General features: G+C 40.0%; 1 protein-coding gene across 1 annotated transcript in view; it reads right to left on the bottom strand.

Moving 5' to 3' along the window:
• Positions 1 to 911: 911 nt before the first annotated feature.
• The window catches only part of LOC146453921 (uncharacterized), a 34,490-nt gene continuing 13,810 nt past the window's right edge, over positions 912 to 21,591 (bottom strand). The window contains exons 13-32 of the mRNA XM_085095961.1: positions 21,556 to 21,590; positions 20,168 to 20,334; positions 18,950 to 19,107; positions 18,424 to 18,464; positions 17,412 to 17,733; positions 16,205 to 16,370; positions 15,364 to 15,498; positions 13,977 to 13,990; positions 13,040 to 13,084; positions 12,776 to 12,808; positions 11,784 to 11,823; positions 11,193 to 11,281; positions 10,791 to 10,867; positions 8,531 to 8,624; positions 6,844 to 6,916; positions 5,967 to 6,044; positions 5,179 to 5,257; positions 4,322 to 4,405; positions 3,539 to 3,606; positions 912 to 2,243 (exon numbers count right to left, since the gene is read on the bottom strand). Of these exons, the coding sequence (XP_084952087.1) occupies positions 2,052 to 2,243; positions 3,539 to 3,606; positions 4,322 to 4,405; positions 5,179 to 5,257; positions 5,967 to 6,044; positions 6,844 to 6,916; positions 8,531 to 8,624; positions 10,791 to 10,867; positions 11,193 to 11,281; positions 11,784 to 11,823; positions 12,776 to 12,808; positions 13,040 to 13,084; positions 13,977 to 13,990; positions 15,364 to 15,498; positions 16,205 to 16,370; positions 17,412 to 17,733; positions 18,424 to 18,464; positions 18,950 to 19,107; positions 20,168 to 20,334; positions 21,556 to 21,590 (1,990 nt within the window). The 3' untranslated portion in view covers positions 912 to 2,051. The remainder of the gene's footprint in view (positions 2,244 to 3,538; positions 3,607 to 4,321; positions 4,406 to 5,178; positions 5,258 to 5,966; positions 6,045 to 6,843; positions 6,917 to 8,530; positions 8,625 to 10,790; positions 10,868 to 11,192; positions 11,282 to 11,783; positions 11,824 to 12,775; positions 12,809 to 13,039; positions 13,085 to 13,976; positions 13,991 to 15,363; positions 15,499 to 16,204; positions 16,371 to 17,411; positions 17,734 to 18,423; positions 18,465 to 18,949; positions 19,108 to 20,167; positions 20,335 to 21,555; position 21,591) is intronic.

Here is a 21,591-nt window from a genome sequence, read left to right as displayed (position 1 = left end):
CAACCCATACGCTAGACACGCTCGGAAAGAGCTGATTGCTCTCGCTCATGCGCGTGCGAGCTAAAACGCAATTACTATGACGTCATAGAGAGATTTAACGCGCGTTTTAGATTTTCGTAGTTTACAAATTCCTATTGAATACAAAATTATGAAACGAATCCATTGCAAACTCAATATCATCACTGCCCTTCACGGAGAGTCTGCTCACCCAGTCTGAGTAGGCGAGCGATTCGTCTGCTGTACCAAGGTAGATGGAAATCAGGTAAGGCCAAAATGTTTGAGATGATTTAACTAACTTCTGTTGTATTCTCTCTACAATACTCTTGGCACAACCGGTTTTGGAAACTGTATTTTTCATCTGGTAGACGGATGAATGGAAATGTTTTCAATTTAAACGTAAATGAATAAACGATTCAGCTTTTTCAAGTAAAATCATGAAAAGGTTACCCACTTACCCACATAAAATCTAATGAGGGCGGTTACGAAAAATTCCGCCATTTAGCCGAGGGTTTTTGCTTGGTCTCGGTTAAATCAAATACAACTAAAACGCAACAGTTGCTAGAAAATAAAAGACTAGAGTCAATGAAACGTGAGCATTTACCAGGCAAATTCATTTGTCCTCTAGTTTCACAACAGTCAACTATTTTCAGTCGCAACAAGTCTGCATTGCGAGGATCACTTCATCCATTTCGCGGCAAGGATGAAGAATAAGGATAGCGTTAGGGGGGGGGGGGGAGGGAGGGTGAGAAATAAAACGATTGTGGTATCCAGCGGAGAGTAGTGAAACTGCTACTATTTCATGCTACACAACAGTATAGGGAGGGACTACAGAGCTTTTATTATTGCCAGCATGAAACAGCCGTTAACGGCTCCAACTCTCACACCTTTGAGAAATAAAACAGCTCACCTCATTTCAAGTATAAACAAAACAACCTTTTAATTTTTAAAAAAAACTATATTTTATCTTTATAGTTTACTTTACATTTCATCAAGGATGCGTTCGATTGACCCTATTCCGGAATAGGAATACATACAACGATGACAAGAAATCTCCCATAAGAGGTTTACAGAAATGGCTTCCCAAATTACTTCAAAAGAGAAATCTAACAGCTTATTCTTCTTCCAGAATACGGTCAATCGAACGCGACCTAACAGTGGATACATCTGAAAATAAAATGCCGCAAAAAGATCTAAGGTCTTTGAACCAAACTGACTTCCCTTAGGTCAACGAGACGGAGACATTTTATCTGTACATAAAGAAATATATAACTATTAGTCATCCTTTACACATTTTGACGACACAGTTTCTCAACATCGCTTCAAGACTTTTCCTTGTAACGTCTCTCCCAATTTACAAGGGAAAAGCCCAGGGAACTAGGTTGGCAATGTCCGGGAGGGAGGGGTATTAGCGAGTCCGGGAACCGAGTTTATATAAACGGCCCAGTAAAGAACTGATTGACAGATTTATTCGAGAGCTTAAGCAACGACGACGGCAACGGCAACGAAAACGTCACCCGAAAACATATCTTTATTCATTTGTGCTACTTCGCGATTATTTCAAATCGCTCAACTTTTACAAAAATGGCAAACTATCCAGGAACCAAATTGGTAGGAGTGGCGCACAAGTTAAAAAAGAAAAGGAAAAATTCACCGTCGTGCGTTCACGTTCTCCACAAAACCTTAAATGTGGTCATTACACGTTGTTGTTTTGCAGAGGACGGCAAAGAAATGTACCAAAATGTACAACGCACGTGCAGAGCGACTGTTTTTGCTCATTAAACCTATTGCTTTGCGGCGTTGTCGTTGCCGTCGCCATCGTCGTTGCTTAAGCTCCCCTTTCCTGAGGCAATCACGTAGAGCCGAACATTAGTAAGTCCAAAGGTGGCTGGCAACCACCTCCCCCCCCCCCCCCCCTTGCCCCTCCCGCCTCACGACAAACCCCGGATATTCTCCACCAATAGACGAGTAATAGACAAGTTTTTTTTGTCACATGCTCCAGTGATGCTTTTCCGGTTGCCGTGACACGGAACGTCACATGTAAGTCACGTGAACTATCTCGTCCGTGCTCTGCCTTGGTAGGGAGGTGGGGACCACACATCGAACGCAGTGGGTGGTGGTGGGGCAGTTTGTAGCTGCTCTGGGTTTGCTATGGTGTGAGGCCTTGCTTGATCTGGCGCATACCACGGGGGTCCTGTCTGGGTGTATCTTTTACTCATCTCGAATAGGTTTAGAACAGATACTTGCTGGATAAAACGTCAAGGAAAAAGAAACAACAAAAGCTCTCAATAATACTGCAATAAGGGTGTAAACGAATTAAAGTTTTGTGGAGTTGAGTGGTTGTTTGAGCTCGTCTGGCATCATATCTTTTACCTTCCCCTTCAGTGTTACAATGATCTTATTTAGGGTTTGTCGGGAATGGCAATAACGGTTTTTCTCATAAATTCCGGATGAATCTAATGTGGATTTTGAATAACTAAATTCAACCAGTCGTTAACATACCACGTAAGAATCTTCAGTTCCGATCGGACAGTATTGGCAAACAGAAAACACCCAAAGCTTTTTACAATCGTCTCACAGACAACACCACACCCTACTAATTTAAAATTTCAAGTGAACTGTTACGTAAATCAATGGTGCCTCATCTATGAAACGAACAAAGATACTTTCTAAGTGTAGTCGCACTCGACCATACAACGGAGGCTACAAGAGGAACTTCAGTATCAGTCATGTGATCGGTACAGCTGTTTAATTATTTCTAAGCCTGCGTCCAGATATAACTTAAGAAGTTCTAACGACAGCAACTTACTTAGTTATCCAAATATTAAGCCTAAGACTACTCTCGGTGAAAGGGCCTTTGTGTTCGCTCTGCCGAGACTTATCAGGGAATTCTGAAGACTCACCTTTTTGAAAAGGCATTTTTAGCTTAGACTATTTCTTAATTTTAGCCATAAGTTTCTTTTTTGTTATTGTTATTATTATTAGGATGGCGCATTTGAATATAAGCTTTTAAATTATTAAATTATCACACGAAAAAGGCCTAAAACTCAAACGTTGTACGCGTATAAAAATTGAAAACAGTGCTGATGGTTGAAGTTCACCAAGGTGCAAAAAGTGACGCATTGATTTTCGAAATTTACATTTTTGTAGAAGTTATGAAAAAAATGCTGCAAAAAGATTATCACAAAAATACCATAAACCAAAATTCCGTAGGAATAGTATTCTTTGTTCTTTCAGATTTATTGGTCACTTAATTAATTTATAGACAACTGACAAACTATAAACATGAAAGAAAGAAATAAAAAACACGAAGACTACGAACGGTGGCACGAACTGTCACGGGAGAGGAACCAGGTGCAAGGCGTGTCTATTTCAAAGGTGGTTCCAATAACACGCAGAAATTCTTAAAAATACTTAGACTGGAGAATTTGTCAGGAGAGGCAAGATTGCAGATAGTATAAATTCTGTAGTTAAGTTAGTTCCCCTTGAGCGAGAATAAAATCTTATCAAACCAGACAGGTTCACGCTTGTTAAAGGATACAGCCTCTGATGTCACTGCTGGTAGTTTGAATATAGATGGCGGTTGAGTCAGACGGCCCTCAGATGACCCTAAGGAATCACAATGACAAAGAGTTACTCTTCATCTCACGTAAACACAAGGTTCTGTATAGGCATGGTACCATCATGGCACCACTTGAGTTTTGAATATTTTATAGCGTCATTTTATGGTAGAGAATTGACCATAGAAAACTGTAAATTCACGTCACGCAATGTCCGACATGTGAATGGAATGTTCAACATTTCTCTGGAAATCTTCCCGAAAAAAGACGCATTAACAGAAAAAAAAAGATTCAAAATACTTGGGAAACAACTGTTATTCTTGAAATACTAAATGCTGTAATGTAAAGAAAAATTCATAGCTTTATACCGCCAATAAACTAGGGAAATTTCTACGGGAACTCTGAAATCTCATTTGCGATGTTTAAAACTGACATGTAAATTTCAAAACTCCGCTCAAATTTCAAAAATACCGGTCACGCGTGACGTGGATTGACTATAATTGACGCATAAACTTTGCACCAGCGCGCCAAATCTAGCGCACAGTTTCACCAAGGAGGGCCACCTTCGTATTATAAAGAGGCCTGGCATCTGAATGCCTTTGGCGAACATGATTGTATTTCAAATCATTCCGTAGTACACACCTGAAACGCTGCGCTAATTTACATCCATATCTCAAAATTTTGTTTATGCTGTATATTACAGGTTAGGCCACAACAAAATTTAAAACAACAAAAAAAGGTAAGACTGAAGCTTAGTACAATACCTGGTGGGTGAAAGTAAGAGTGGGCCTTTGGCGAGAACACGTGACTAGTACGTGTTGGCATGAACACCGCTGGAAGACATACATCTGAAAAGAGAAACATTACATAACAACAAACACGTGACTTTAGAATAACCACGTCACACACACGAACAGAACATGCATATGATCCGTGCCGACAAAACAAAATTAGTGGGACTGTTTGAAGGCGGTTGATAATATGAGGTTCATCGCGTCGCATTCACGTATGGTAGTGTTGTTGAATGTCACATTATCTACAGGTTTACTGCTGAGCCAGGCAAAAATTATTTTAAAAAAATCACTTTTTTAACACCCTCAAGTCTTAGCCTCTATCATTGTGTTGTTTCCTTTGACAAGAAACTTGTTCTTGCCAAGTGTATAAATGGGTACCTGCGAAAAACTACTGGCCCTGTAATTGTCTACCATCCCAAGGGCCAGTAATAATAATCCAAATTGCTTCATACTAAAGAATAAACCATTATGAAAGGGAGGCTATGTGCACAGTTTTTAGCATGAAAACTAGTTTTCATTCATATGCAGACAGCACTTGTTTACACATGAAAAGTTTTGCACTTAGCCTCGCCTTCGTAATGAGGTTCAAAGTAACTCGGAAATGACCCTTTGCTCTGGTCGTGTGGGCGGCTTCCTGTGGCCAAATTGTGACATTCCTTTTCTATACTTCATCTTTTCACCCTTGAATGGAGCATAAACCCTTGGGTACACGATATCTCCACTGCGAACTTGCATGATTTTTCTTTCTTTTTTTTTTTTTTTTTTTGGTTCTTTGAGTGGTTGGACTTTTTTAATTGTTTATGGAAGGATAAGAGCTCAAATCCTACCCGCGTCTTCCTCTCTCTCCTCTTCCGTGTGAGCTAATCTGTTCTGTACAGCCATCTGAAGCTCATACCTCTCTTGTATCTGTTAAGGAAAGCGTTGGATGTAATAACCATTGCTTAGGATGATGCAATACATCCGCGACTATTATTCAACACATTGTAACACCACCCCAATATGATCATGGTGCACTGAATATTCGTCGTCCGTAGTCAACAGATATCCTGCGATATACGTGTTTTCGTGTGTCGGGGAGACAAATGGCAAAAAAAAAGATCGTCTCCAGCTTTTCTGCAATAAAACTGTGCTTTGTTTATCAACGTGTTCAATAATAAAACAATGATCCTGCTCAATCTTGCGGAATATCGCCTGATTCTTAGCCACCTCGGTTAGTCCATCGTCAATATCAAATTTAAGCTCATTTCACTTTAATAATAATATAATAATAATAATTTTAATTCTTATATTGCGCGCTTTCCATAAAATGATCAAGCGCACACTACATATAATAATAAAATACAGAGTATCTAAATAATACTTATTAAAAATATACCATAATAAAAATCGAAATATACAATGCATGTCAAGGTAATAGAAATTTTCAATAAAAATTAAAAGTTCAATCAATAAAAGCTTCCTTAAAGAGGTGCGTTTTCAGATGGCACTTAAAAGTCCGTAGATCTGTAACAGAACGAATCTCACCCGGTGATACATTCCAAAGTGCCGGAGCTGCGACCTAGAATGATCTGTCTCCTAATTTAACCCTACTTCTATAAGTAAAGATCTTACTTACCGTTCTGCGCGTCTTTTCACCGAGTTCCTGTCGGTATTTGGTGCTGTTCTCGTTGAACAGATGGAGACGAACCAGGAACTACAACAAGGCGAAGAAAATCATATAAGAAATTACGTCAAGGTACAACTAGCTCTTACCCTGAAGCTAGAATTCGTGTTGAAATGTTGGGTCACTGTCTATTCCGCACAAGTTACCCTTGTATTTTGAGAGAGAGCGAAAAATGCTCGACAAGAACAGATGAGATTATGCATCCATACCATTTGGGAATAGATTTATCACTGCACTTCTCATCAACAAACTCTTCTTAAAAAGGAGATTGCATGCAGCAGAGAGGGAGGAGGGTTAGTTTACATTTGGCAGGAGAACGCTTAAACACACTATGAAGAGTGAAATTACAGGTTGGCCTATGGCGCCATGGGATATTCCCTTCCCCCCGTCCCCCGTCCCCCGTCCCCGGAGGGGGTTATTTCCTATAATGACCTATACCGAGAGGCTCCACCCGAAGGGGGTACCTTTTTCAGGCTGGAAGTATATACAGTGGTAGGGATTTCAAAACTTGAAGAATACTGGAGAATACGGGAAAATTGTCATTTAGGTATTTAAAGGGACTTTTAAAATGTCTCGAACAGACCGTAAGTATGTGAAAGGGGTACCATTTACGAAAGGGTTACCTTTCTGTCAAAAATGGTATGTAAAAGGGTAAGGGTTTGGACCTCTGGGCGGAGCCTCCCTGTATAACACTTTCTTGAGTACCACTCCGCCCCCACCCCCGGGTATTCTTCAAAAATAAGGGGGTTAGCTTTTAAAGAAACTGTGGTGCTGCGTAGGTGGGGAGTAGAATAATTCTTGTACTCTTTTCTCGTATCATGAGACTTACATCTTCCGGTAGATCTTTTCCCCACTCTGGTAAATTAGGAATACGAGGTCTTGGTTTCCGAGAGGGAGACGGTCTGCAAAAAACCGACGAAACAAAACACGTCAGGCATAATGATCACCATAACAGCGTCTAATTATAGGCTATGAAGTAGACTACGAACAATACCTTATTTTTCTTAGAGATAGAAAAGCGCACGAATCACCCGAACGCGCGCGAAAATTGCCTCTCGCGAGGAAACTCAACGCGCGGAAAAATGCCCCATGCACACCAAGGTTTAACTCGTTTAAAAGCTGTCAAGTTAAACACAGTTTAAAATTGTTTCCTTCATAAAAGCTGCTCTCGGATCTTTGTTGACTACATATTTAGCGCAAATGAAAGCATAAGTTAGAGTTTACTTGATTCCTATATCAAAGCCAATGGTTCAGCTTTCTGTTACCAATTTTCATTTTGTTTCAAGCAGATTTTGTTGGTGTGAATGGGTCAATTTTCCGCGCGCGCTCGCGTGCTTCGCGCGCGTTATTATCAGTAAGAAAAATAAGGGACAAGTCGTAGTATAGCTATGAAGAAAAGGTTGGAGCTAACCGGGGCGGGGCAGTCTATAGCACAGAACTGGCGCAGCATATTTAGGACGGTGCCTACTTTTGCTACAGCGCATATGTTGTAGTTATTTTTTTATCTCAGTTAATTTTTAGTTTTCTTTGTGATTATGGGTGGTAATGAGTGTAAATCAAAGGAAAACTAAAAATTAACTGAGATAAAAAATTAACTACAACAGATACGTTCTGCGCATCTCAAAATGGTCCAAGAGACCCTTGAGCCCTTACTACTAAAACAAAGATATGTAACGTGGTGTATGACTATGTAGAAAAAGCAGATCTCAGTAAGAGTTGTTGAAATCCAACAAGGAAATTGGCGGGTAACATGCATTTTTCAGATGTAATCCAGCTTCAAGTCGGAAGAAAATGTCACGCATTGTTATGTATTTTTAAGCTATTTAGAATTCTTGTTGCTTTGTTGTCTCTAAAAAAAGGGGTGTTACCCCCAATTTCCGTAGCCCTTGCAAAAATCAGCTCTTCACTCATAGCCATAAGCTGTGCAAAAATTCTTCTGTATTAGGAAACACTGTCCTTAACTAACTTCAAATGATAAAATGAGCCACTGACAACTACGATAAAGGGACTTTGAGAAAGTCTACCGCAGTCACATCAAAATCGCAAATGTAATTGCAATAACAACCCCACAAAATCAACATTTACTCGCAAATTATAATAACAACAACAATTTTAAAACACGAACAGCGACAAAAACGGCAGCTGCACAACAAAAACAACAAAAATGACAACACTGTCCCAAACTGAAAACAATAACGATAGAGCATTTTTCAATTAAGTGTCGTAAAACCAAAAACAAAGCAATTACTCTGACCAATCACAACAGACGCAAAAAGCGCAATAAACCAATCAGGCGTCAAGCGCGGGAAAACGCGTGCAAGCAAGTCACGACTGGTTTTGGTCTTGCTCCTCATTGGTTGAAAAAGTGGCGCGAGTTTTGTTAACCAATCACAGAGCGTAGTAATGCAAAACCAAAGCAAACGCGAAATTACTTTTGACACTCAATTGAAAACCACTCTATCTGCAGCAACAACAACAACACCTAATCAGCAACAACAATCAGTTTTCCTTGTTACCTTCCTTCTGCAGGCGGTCGCGGTGTTTTCCCCTGTTCAGGTGAAGGTGACCTCACAGGTGAAGGCGATCTAATAAACATCGGTGATGTAGCAGCTGTAACGCAAAGCAAAATCATTGATTAGCTCCTGAAATCAGCAACAAACGTGTTGCTAAAAACAAAGCTAATGCAACCTCTTTGGAGATGGTTGTCCTACGGTGCCGCGGAAGACCAAAGAAGAGTATATTTGCACACACAAAAACACGGCTCTGTCGACCACACCTACACGGCCCAAACTCAGCAAATATGAGGCATCAGTGTGATTAAGATGCAACGGAGGCGGGCAAGTATATAAGTATATATATAAATTTGTTTAAAGAGGGTGACACTTTAACAGTCTGTTACGACCGACAAACCGGGGGCCCTCAGATTCCAGATCAAATTGGAATTTAGAAATGTAGGTTTTTGACGAGAGGGGAAAACCGGAGTACCCGGAGAAAAACCTCTCGGGGCAAAAACGAGAACCAACAACAAACTCAACCCACATCAACCCACATAAAACGCGGATTCCGGGAATCGAACCCAGGCCACATTGGTGGGAGGCGAGTGCTCTCACCGCTGCGCCATATCCCTGTTCCGTGGCAATAGGATTGAGAACTCTGTTCATACTTAAGACCTTTACATTCAATACAATGTTGAATATGTGTCTACTGTCGACACTACTTCAAACTTTGCGCGCAACATTTTTAAGTGTTTAGAAATGCACTGCACGCAGCAGCGCGTGTCCCGGTCTATTTTCGCGGTGCACACTTTTAAGATGTAAACAGTGATGTTTTTGCTATCCATTCTTACAAAACGAACCCTCCCCCAAATGGGCGTTGCCAGCTGCACCAGGCGACGGCTGTACAAGGAGCGGATAACTCTATCAAGTGGATAAATCGCTATCCAACGGGAAAAATTTACTCAAACCAATTAACAATTATTGGACGATGTTGAGCAAAATAACGTGATTTCTCAGTGGCAATCAGATCAATTCGGCTTCGCTAAAATAAATGATCTGCAAGACACTGACAAATCACGATATTTTACGATAACCGAGTTCAATAATTGTTTTACCATTCGATAACTGAGTTTGTTTTTCGTAATTATTTTCGGGAAGCGGTAAGTGCTAAGCTCAGGGAACACAAGCCCGTGGTTTCAATTACGCATGAGCAGAATATTATTTGCAGCAAACACAGTTGGACAGTATTGCGCATGAACAGACCATTACTTGTAGGCAGTTATTGGTTTGTTCTCGGCCAATGAAAAGGAAGAAAAAATGCATCGAATAATAATAAATTGATTAATTAATTATGTCATTTCACCAAATAAGGTCAAGAGAACGCACAAAATACATACATCTACATATAATACGCGCGGATATTTTGCGACTTGCGTAGTATTTTTCCGAGCCCCGAAGAGGCGAGGAAAAATACGAGCAATGAGCAAAATGTCCGCGAGTATTATATGTAAAACCATCGAATAAGAGATTTATTATTCCACTACAATCGGTCCATCGGTGTATGGCGCGTACGAATGACGTAAACAACACAGAAAGCCAGTTAAAAGTCTTTAATTTGATTGGATAAAATGAAAAGATAAATGACAAGTGATTGACATGCTAAAAACTTGTTTTCGAGCTTGCATCATTTCAAAAACTAATCTTCGTCCATTCCGGCCATTGTTGCGCCTTTTTTCTGCCTTTTCCGTCCGTATTCGCTCTGTTGTAAACCGGTCAAACCGGGACATTACAGTGTATTACGGTCTCATATTTTGCGCGTTCTCTTGACCTTATTTGGCGAAATGAAATAATAGTGGAATAATAAAAGAACGAAATACACTGTAGAGTCCTGGTTTGACCGGTTTACAACAGAGCGAAAAACGGGCAACGACATTTTACTGGCTTTCTGTTGTTTACGTCATTCGCACGCGCTATATACTGATGGGCAGCTGGATGGACAGATAATACCGAGTGTATTTCAACACTCGTACCAGAAATGAGAAACTAAAATAAAGTATTTTCGTAGTGGAATCATAAATCTCTTATTCGATGGTTTTATATATAATACGCACAGACAGTTTGCTCATTACTCCGCAACTCGCAAAGTATCCGCGCGTATTGTATGTAAAACCATCGAATAAGATGTACTTATCCGCTGGATAGCGACTTGCCCGCTGGATAAAGTTATCAGCTCATTGAACAACCCGGGCATGGTGATTAGAGAAGCCACCGACATGCTTACCGTCAATGAAGGCCTGTGATGGTTCCAAATCAGGTGGATAGGGACCCAGGCCTTGAGCCAGCTCATTCAGCCTTTTCCTACAGAGGCAAAAAAGATGCAAATTGATTCGTTCGTTCCTTTATTTTCATTCATTCATTCATTCATCTGGCTGCAAGTCGAAAGAAACGCTGTTTCGACTATTTGATGTAGCTTCTCAAGCCATTTATAATTCTTGGAGAAATTCAAAGCAGTAGTTCACCCAATTTTATTATTATAATTAAGATTACATTTCCAAACCTCCTTCATGGCAGTGATTTCCTTTGTTTTCCCTCACGAATTATTAACAAGTTTGAGAAACTTAGACAAAGGCATTTGAAGCCAACACTTAACACAATATAAGTGCCTCTTCATTCTCTCACTTACTCATACTCCTCTTGTAGCAGCTGCATTTCTTCAGCGTGTTGTTCTTTCAGTGCTTTGACATCACCTTCAGTGTACATCGGCTCTGGAGTCTACAAAAGGGAGAAAAAATCTTGCTTAGTTGGGGTTGTCTGATTGGACTGTTACCCGCTAGCCGGTTTGGGCCGAGTCAAGGTTTGTGCGTCACAACACGTGTGAGACTCCTTCGTTTGCTCGTTAGTCACGTAAGTACGTTGTTGACTTCAGTCCTCTCTAAATTTAATTTTACAATAACTGTTAAAAGTCCTGCGCGCTGATTGGCTCGTAGCGATTGTCTAATTTGGGCTGTGTTATAATATGTTGAATATAAATGACATTGTATATCTGACCCACATAGTGAAACCTCTGGGCTAGGACAGATGACAAAATGAAAACCTTTTGTCTATTCACGATTCCTTCCAAACTGATCTTTGTTCAAACTAACAAGAACTTTCAGGTATCATCAATACCATGAGCCTTAGCAAGGTGATATGTGCTGCGGTGTGGTTGAGATAAAATGAACAAAAAAGAGGAAATAGCAATCAAATATTAAATATATTAAAAAATATTCCTTACCTCTTTAACTTCCTCTTTGACTTCATCCACTACTTCTTCCCTACCAAAAAAAAAACAGAGAAAGAGCTTAAAGGGAAAGTATCACGAAAATTTGCTGTCATTTCAAAACCCAAAAATGTTTGACTGTTAGCAGAAACAACAAAATAATTGTCAAGTTTGTTAAAAATTATCACCCCAGTACAATAAAACTGTCGATTGGTGCCTCTGGCTGAGACAGGGTAGGCCGGTTTCGATTGAAACTTGAAAAATATTAGGCTAATGTTTTTCAAGTTCTCGCATTTTTGTTTCCAAAATGCGCTAGAACAGATCACAAGTTGTTTCTTTCAAGAATTGAGTTGATTTCGTTCCTCTCGTCATTCTAGAATTATTTGGAAGGTGATTGAAGGTCTTATTTCATCATTATTAACAAAGATATCAAAAACTCCATGATACTTCCCCTTTTAGTAACCTTCTGGCGAATAGTAAACTTTAGATATGTTCGGAAAGGTTTTGGTCATTCTTACGGGAATATAGCGCGAAAATCGTAGAAAATTACCGAGCTGGCATAGTCTTCCGGTAAACATTTTCGCAATATTGAACAAGCTTAGAAAATAACAAACCTTGTGTTCAGTAGTGTAGATTGCTCATGGTACACACGGCCCACACTTATCTCTGTATTCCATGCGTTAATATAAACGAAAACACCACCCCCACCCCCTCCACCCCAAATACACAACCTCGTTCCCAACGCCTTTCCTCTTTCCGTCCCCTGAGAGACCCTGGGGGCGAAGTTGAAGAATTATACTACTCCTTTAAGTGAATCGCAATGTTTATTCACCCCCGATTACGGGTTGTGAAATGTTAATAGTCAAATAGGGAAAGCCAGCACTACAGTAAACACATTCAGCCCTTCCGTGTTGGAGGGTGAAAAAGAGCATTTAAATCCTTATTAAAAACTATACCCTACAAGTGAGCTTGACGGATTTGAAAGAACTACATTTAAATTTACTTACTGCTTTCTTGTTTCTATTGTTGCATCCACCAGACTGAAAAGAAGCAAATCTTTCAGTTAGCAGTAACACAATAAACAGCTGCCATGCCGGTGCAGCCAAGGTCAAAGTTCTTTCGCGGTCTCCCATTTCCTTACAGTAGGAATTTCATGGCTTTATTTACCACTTTAACCTATACACGACAGAGTTAAATCTCTGATCCATAATTAATATGATAAATAATTTGGCAAAAGTGAACGACCACCATTTATACAATAGTATACTCACTCATCAAATGGAATTGTCTCTGTTGATTTGCTAAATTTTGTCAGCCTAAAAGATTAAACAGAATCAGAAAGCTGAGATTTCAGGCAGCAAGTTCTACTTTAGGATACAGTTTCATATAAAGTCAAGAGTTTGTCTAAAACATTTAAAAGAAACAAAAAGGTGTGCCACGTTTACAGTGCTCTGTGTCTTACAGTTTGGCATCGTTTTGATCTCGCCAATAGACCTTATGCACTTCGTCGTTTTGTTGCCCTATTACAGATCATGTGAGGGTACTGTTGGGAATAGTCTCTTTCAGAATTGGACATATTCACGCTGGCATGCATTCTTTACTTCCGACATAGACATAGGAGCGATTCTCCTGAGAATATCACGTGGTTTGTAATGGGAAAATAAAGCAAATAAGGTCCATTAAGGTAGCTACCACCGTTTTCCAGCACTTATACCTTGACAGTTACATACCACTACGCTTAATCAGTTGATGCAACAATAATGTTATCAAGCAAATGCATTATCACCGGTGAAAAGGTTATACTGGTTTTCTCGACATAGCAACAGTATAAGCTGTTAAAACACCCTTAATTTCAGTTTTAATAGCTTATAGCTCAAAATGAGCTCTATGACCTCCATTTTGTATCACGAGACTGTAATCAGCGTCTTCAGATGCAACGTTTTGCATAGTTCATAAAAGATTATAGGAAAGAGCTTCTGGTCTACCCTAAAGGTGGATCAGAACCCTTCCTACAAGTTTTCATGAGCTTTGAAAAACGTTGTAAGAACTGTGACAGGGGGGGCTGCTGAGTTGCAGTAGGTCTTGCTCCCGATGAGGAAAATTATAGAACGATGACGAGTTGCAATGATACAGCGCACAGCATTGTTAATTAAAAGAACAACATCAATCTAAAAAATTTCTGGAATTAAAAAAAATGATCTGACATACCTTTCAACTTTAGACTGTTTTTGCAAAAGAAAGAGGAAAAAAGTAAAATTAAAATAAATACAATTTATAAAACAAAACAACAAACAAAATATCAAAACAAAAAGGAATATTTAAAAAACGTTTTCAGTCGTTAGCTGGACAGTCTGAAAAGACACAGAGTCAAAAAGCTAGCGATTAAAAATTGGTATCAGAAGGTCGGCGAATAAACCCTTTGGGTCAGTTATTAAAGACAGTTTAGACGGTGTCTAACAAAACCACGCTCTAAGCCATTTTCAATTTTGCCAACAGTCATACCTAAACATTGCCTGCTGCTGATGGTAATAAGAAGACTTGCATCCCAGACTAGAAACTATTTATTTACTTTAAATAAACCACTTATAAACAGACTTGGAGGCCCACTGATTGTCTTAAGCCGTGGCCTGAGTAAGACTTTGTTTAACTGGCCTTTGTGTCGTTCATTGACAAGACACTTGGTTCCATACCACAGGATCATTTATACTGGGGAAGATCAGTCAAGACTTATGTAACTAATGCTGCAGAGCTGTAAGTGATTTACTACACTGTGGAAATTTAACCGCAGAATGAAAAGTCCAAACTATTTCGCGTTTGCTTTGGTTTTGCATTACTACACTCTGTGATTGGTTAACAAACTCGCGCCACTTTCTACACCAAAACTAATCATGCTTTCGCCGCACTTGTTTTCCCACGCTTGCCGCTAGTTACATGTATTTGCTTTGAATTCTGATTGGCTCGTTGTTGTTTACATCTGTTGCGTTAGCCACAGTAATTACTTTGGTTCTGGTTTTATGACACTCAACTGGAAACCGCTCTAGCATACCAGTTTTATTACATTGGGCACACTTAAGGATGTCATCTACAGACTCAAAGGTACAGCATAACAAACAGCACCATAGGAAAGTACATTGTACAACACAGTGGCTTTTACTAGAATAATAAGAGGTTTGTAGATGATTTTGCCTTGAGGGAATTCGGTCACAATTGGGACGGAAGTTCCGTTCCTTTGTGCTGCCACCCACTCCTCCCCCAGTTACTTTTGATTTATTTGCTATTAGTTAATATATGTTTAATTTTCTCTTATCATCATTGTAATTGTTTTAGTGAATGCATTGAACTAAACTAAACTTAACTAAACTAGGAGTCCGTTCACAGACAACCAGTTATTCATAATGATATACAACATCACAGGAATGTACTGTTCAGCAGCTTTCACTTGCCTTTATAATCAAATCATAGGATTCTATCCACAGAGCCAAACATGAAAACCTGATTACAAGGATAGAGGTTGGACCCAATGACTGAGAGGGTCTATTAAAATAGACTAACGATATGATTACGAAACCTTATTGTTATCAGATCCTGTACTTACCAGGTAGCAGACAAGAGATATTTGACCGCACGTGGAATTAAATGGCATATCACGATCTGATACCACAGACGTGAGAGGAAACTGCTGACCAGCAGGACTGCTGTCTGTGTGCGACAAATGACCTTCGGACTGTTCCTAAAAAGGAGAACAAGTGACATGTAATTACGGCTTATTACAAACTTGTTGATTTAAATTCATCCATCCTGGGGAAAATTACGAAATCATGGATAAGATGCAATCTAGCTAATGTATCGACGACTATAAACTCATGGGTTTTGTGCTATTGTTGTTTTGTTTGTTCGTTCGTTTTTGCAATTTCAGAGCCAGCAATTTGTAGCCTATCAAAATCTCAACTAGGGGCTCCTTCCATTTGTCAGAACTGGCTGTTCGTAAACGAAATGTTTCGATTTGAAGGGTTAGGTTTATCTTAGTCCTTCAAAGTTATTCAAAATAGCGCCTACCATTTTCGGAGTGATTATTTTTGCAGATTTTGCAGCATCATCCCTTCAAAGTGACGCATTCGATTTACAGACTGGCCGGTCTGCCGGCCAGTTCTGGCAAATGGAAAGAAAGCGCCCCAGGATTGCAAGAAAACAATCCAGGCTCAGTTGGTACCTATATATAATCTAAACACCGCTGCAGACTTCATATTCTGGGCTCCTTCCAAACGCACCTTCATTGCGCTCCCAGCAGACGTCTTAGGGAAGACAACAGTGAACTTTGGTATGCAGACTCATCACATGGGGCTGAAATGTTCCTGGTGTTTTTGGTGCCACAGTAAATGTATTCCTAAAAGGTTTTCCTTTTACAAATTTACCCGCAAAACAAAAAAGTAACAAACCATAATTTTCAGATCTCCATAGTTCGTAGTTGCCATGGCAATCATCGGGCGATCCTTGGCGGGGTGTATAGCAAATCGAAGGAGCTCCTGAGTGAGGTCTTCAGCGGGCTCCCCTAATTTACGTCCACTGTCATCGGGGAGCTTAAACATGAGTTCCTTGAACATGCTGTAAAAACAAGAAAATAACATTTGCAACCGTGCAGCTCCAATTCTCTTCTCAGATCGTGCTTTTCGTGTAGAGAATGAAAAAAGACCTGGCCCCGGTTGTGCAAAGACCGCATAATTTTATCCACTGGATAGGTCGCTATGCGGCAATAAATGCGTGCAAGAATTTCCCTATAGCCCTATATATAATATGTGTAAAGAGTAGAAGCGTATGTCTAATTAAAGTATGGGATTGTGTGAGAACTTGCCAGAAGCATTATTTGGAGTACATTTGCACCGCTGGATAGTGACTTATCCACTGGATAAAGTTATCCGCCCTTTGAACAACTGGGGCCTGGAAAGTAATAAGTCAAAAGCGCAATGGAGGCAGGTCGCGCAGTACTCATTATTTGGAAATAAAAAGGGACTATATTTCTGAGGTCATTGAAGGAAAAAAAACTTTGTGCTGGTTTGTGTGATCAACGGCTAAGGTTAGCACACACGAGGGAGTAACACAAAGGGACTTGTTTCACTGTCTAAACAACCCTTTAATCAAAGGCACCAAATTATGGTCCCTCCGACTGCTCCCACACATTCAAAGTGGCTTGAATTGAAATCCAAATTAATGTTTGTCCCTTAACGGAAACTGTTCTTGGAAGGGAATCAAGGAATTGTGGGTTGGGCGGAGTTTATATAGTGAGCAGTGGACCTACGTTATTTAATTGGTAAAAGCACAGTAACGCAAAACAATTAAGAGTTCCGATTTGTCCGTCCGTCTATCTGTCTTAATAGGGAGCTTAAGCACAGACGTTCGTGACACACGGACGGCATTCGGAAGTCGAACGTTTCCTTTTCAGTGACGTGGTTTTGCTCCTTACCACAGACAGGAAATACTCTTGTTGGTGACTGTGGCTTGACGTTACAAACGCGATGGCGTGAAAACGTTCCAAAAAGGGAAAACTTCAATTTCCGGTTGCCGTCCGTGGCTCAAAAACGTCTGTGCTTAAGTTCCCTTATGTTTTTGCCTCTCAGTCAGTTAGCCAATGTTTTACGAACTTCTTACCCAGGCTTTTTCTCCTTTTCAACGACCGCAGAACCTGGCCGCGATGAAGGAGCTGCAGACGAGGACCGACTGTTTGTACCACGTGACAAGCTTAACTTAGAACCCTTCTTGCCACTGCCATTCGTTCCAGTCCCTTTCCCAGCGGATTTTTGTTTGTCAATCTTGGTCCGCTGTGCTGTCGTTTTTGTTGAGCTTGTTTTTGGTGAAGGCGCCGGGGACACTGTGTCAGGTTGTGTTTCTTCTGAGTTTTCCTCTTCCTCCTCAAATACGTCGGTCTTGAGCAGCTGACCACGAAATGCCACGCTACAGAACGGAGTTGGAGCTGCAAGAATAAACAAATGACAATTGTTGATACTTTCATTCACATTCCCGAGGTATTGTCTAGTATGTGGTAACAAATAGAGTTACAAGTACAAGTATACGTTCGACATTGCAATCCTAGCAGTATGAAGGATGTTTGTCCCATGAACTTAGCTTAATGGCCTTAGCTCCCACGAGTCTCCTGTAGCTCAGTGGTAGAGCATCCGAACTAGTAATCGGAAGGTCTTAGGTTCGACTCCTGATAGGAGCACTCGGATTTTTTTTTCCGAGTATGCCTGTGTCACTTTCTAGAATAATACATCATTCTCATTCATTCCCCAGGCCAAAACCGAAATATACCATCACATTTATTTCAAGTACAGTTGTAGTTCGAACTTTTGAAAGTGAGGATAGGATCCTCACCAAAGTACAGTATGACCATTAAAATATAAATGCTGGGAGGTGATGGAAACTGGTTCCGGACACCTTAAGCAAAGGTAATAGAGTGTTGTTGTTGTTGTTGTTGTTGTTGTTGTTGTTGTGGATGAAATCCTAAAGTGTTACCATTCAAATGGAAGCTATTAAAAAGCACGTTCCTTTTTTTTACGCTGTACAAGGTTGTTCTAACTTCACAACAGTGGAAGAAATCGTGTAGTGTGACCATTCAGATGTGGTTCTGTTTGTTTGTTTGTTTGTTTGTTTTTGGTATTACCTTTCTTGCAGTCGGGTTTGTATATTCTCAAGTGCAGGTAACTAAGGAAAAAAGAAAAAAAAACGAAGCGTTAAAATGTAATGATATATCTCATTTTTCAGCTTTAATGTCTATAAAAGGGACATCAGACCTTGGACTCACGTAAAACAACACCGTAAGGTTCAGAATAAATTTACCACTGACGTAGATCGTCACATAAATCATTTATTGTTATAACCTCAAGAGTAAAAGAGACACTGAAGTACAGTGGCTTGCAATAAAAAGCTGAAATCGTAACACGTTTACCATCATAATGACCTAAAAAGTTAAGTCAATTGTAAAAACTATTAAATGGTCTTTATAATAATTAAGAATCTAAACTGTTACTTAACTGTTTTAACACCTGTAATAACTAAAATCTGTAAATCTAAGAAAAGCAGTGATTTACTTGTAACAGATGACTACATGCACATGTATAACGACTTTGCCTGAACATCGACAGTCAACCAAACTTAATAAGCAGTGGCTTAATTATCACATCACGTACTTATCAAACTCGGGTTCGTGTGTCCAACATTCCTTGTCTACTTTGACTACAGAAGGAACTGAAAAAGCAGGTTGTTGCTTTTCTTCTTCTTCTTCTTCTTCGTCTTCGTCTTCATCTTCATCTTCATCTTCGTCGGCTAAGAACTTCACACCAGAAGGCTGAAATGTTAAAGGAACGATTAAGTCATGTGCCGACTGGAGTTTAAAGGGGAAGTATCATAGGCCTTTTGGTATCTTTTGTTAAAAGTGATGAAATAAGACCTTCAATCAGCTGCCAAATAATTCTAGAATGACGAGAGGAAAGAAATTAACTCGATTCTTGAAAGGAACAACTCGTTTTCTGCTCTAGCGCATTTTGGAAACAAAAATGCGACAACTTGAAAAACGTTAGCGTTTCAATCCAACCGGCCTACTCTGTCTCTGGCCAGAGGCACTAATCGACACTTTTATTGCACTGGGGTGATAATTTATAACAAACTTGACAATTATTTCTTTGTTTCTGCTGACAGACAAACATTTTTGGGTTTTGAAATGACATGAAATTCGCGTGATACTTCCCCTTTAAGTCTGCGGAATGACCGGTCTTGCCAGCCAGTTCTGGCAAAAGGAAAAACGCCCAAATAATTCTGAAACATCGAGTGAAAGAAATCAGTTGAATTTTTGAAAGAGGAACAACTCATGAACAACTTATTTTGGAAACAAAATGTGAGAACTTAAAAACGTTAGCCTTACATTTTCAAGTTGGAATCTATTCCGACTCAGTTCATTTACGGCCTGCAGAGAAACCCATCAACAGTACCCTGGGGCACGTTTCTCGAAAGACCCGGTAACTTACCGAGCCCGATAAGTGTCTTTGGTGATAAATGCTTCTTAACTGAAGTCAAGTTTTGTTAGCTTTGAATACTAAATTTTAAAATCTTATCACTCTATGAAAACATTGGCCAATGTAATCACTGTGTGATCGGCGAAAAAAAACATTTAGAAATATACTTATCGGGTCCGGTAAGTTGCCGGGACTTTCGACAAACGGGCCCCTGGGGTGGGAATGTACAACAAAACTGGACCATTATGTCCGTTTTCCGTATGGACGGGGCCTTAGTGTTTAAAGGAATTTCCCTTCAAAGAACAGCTTCACTGGGTCAATAGCTCAGATAACGGATCGCGATCACTACTAGAACCAAGCAAGTAAAACCTTGCAGGCAGCAAGCAAATGACAGACCTTAGGCTCATCAGCAAACATGGCTTTTCTTCTGGGTTTCACTGGTTTCTCAGCAAACTTGACAGCACTCTGTTTTCTGTCCTCCTGTACTTGATCAGCTCCATCAGACTCTTCGTCACTTGACGCACCGAAGAACTTTATTCGCGGCCGGGAACTTTTCTTAGGTTCTATAAAATGACAGAGACTAAAGGTTGCCAAGGTGTCAAATTTCTCGTTGTTTAGCTAGTTTCCTTTTGTATTTTCTGTATCATAGAGCTTTCTTGATAATAATAACAACAACAAGTTGTCCTTATTCAGTTGATAAAATACATATCAAAAGTTTTTGTTTGTATTTACGTAATACAAAGGAATGACAAGAATTTACACAGACACTAATCAAAGGGGGTCAAAAGCTGTGTTAAAATTAAAACTAAGTACCCTCCTCGTACACCAAAATGCTACTGAACACTAACAAGAAATATCAAGTGATTGTTGCATGGGGAGAACAAATTTCTATCAGTTTTTAAGGATTTTTTCGACAAACTACGGAAGAACCTGAAATAGTCAGCTTAATTTTTTTCAAGTTGAAATCTACTTCCATCCAAGTTATTTGTAACCAAGTACACTTTTTTGTGGCTTCAGAAAACTTTAACAAAGCTGGACCGGCTTTGATAAATGTCAAAGAGCCAGTGACTCTATATAGAAGAAAAGATTCTTGCAGTTACCTATGCAACCAGACTGTTGCAAAAAAAAAAAAATGAAAAAAATTTCAGATTGAAACGGGATTTGAACCCATGACCTCTTCGATGCCGGTGCAGTGCTCTACCAACTGAGCTATCAGGCCTACTGGGAGCTGGTCACGAATTCTTTTCAGGTTTTTTCGCAACAGTTTCGTTACGTAGATAACTGCGAGAATCTTTTCTTCTGTATAATCTTTCATCCGCAGCGCGTATACATGATATATAGCCAGTGCCTCACTCACTGACAACTCAACTGACAAGCATGCAAGATTTTATCATCAAAGTTGATAACTAAAGGTAAACTGGCCACCGTAAAGAGATTCGCGCATTCTAACGTTTCCACCGTTAGCCTACCCTGCGAACAGGCGCCTGAGGGGGATCATGCCATACATGATATGGGGCAAAGACCGAACTGGTTTTGCTCTTGGCCATAATACCCCACTTCGGAGCCTGTTCACAGGCTAGCGTTAGCCCTTCGTCAGAGCGAATCCGAATCTGGATTCTCTCTGACCAAGGGCTAACGCTCGAAACGTCAGCACTCAAATCTCTTTACGGTGGCCCATTTACCTTTAGTAATCAAAACTGTTGAAAAACCAAACACTCGTTTCCACAACGCAGCATCACAGTTTCTTTGAAACTAACCCCCTTATCTGCGCAAGATTTACCTACCAGCTTTTTCTCCTGCTGGCGACCGCACGGCTTTCC

This window comes from Pavona decussata, unplaced genomic scaffold (genome assembly GCF_977016875.1).
Source record: "Pavona decussata unplaced genomic scaffold, jaPavDecu1.1 SCAFFOLD_321, whole genome shotgun sequence".
NCBI classification, from domain to species: domain Eukaryota; kingdom Metazoa; phylum Cnidaria; class Anthozoa; order Scleractinia; family Agariciidae; genus Pavona; species Pavona decussata.
Note: the sequence above shows the minus strand (reverse complement) of the source record. Positions and strands in the feature narration are given on the sequence as shown.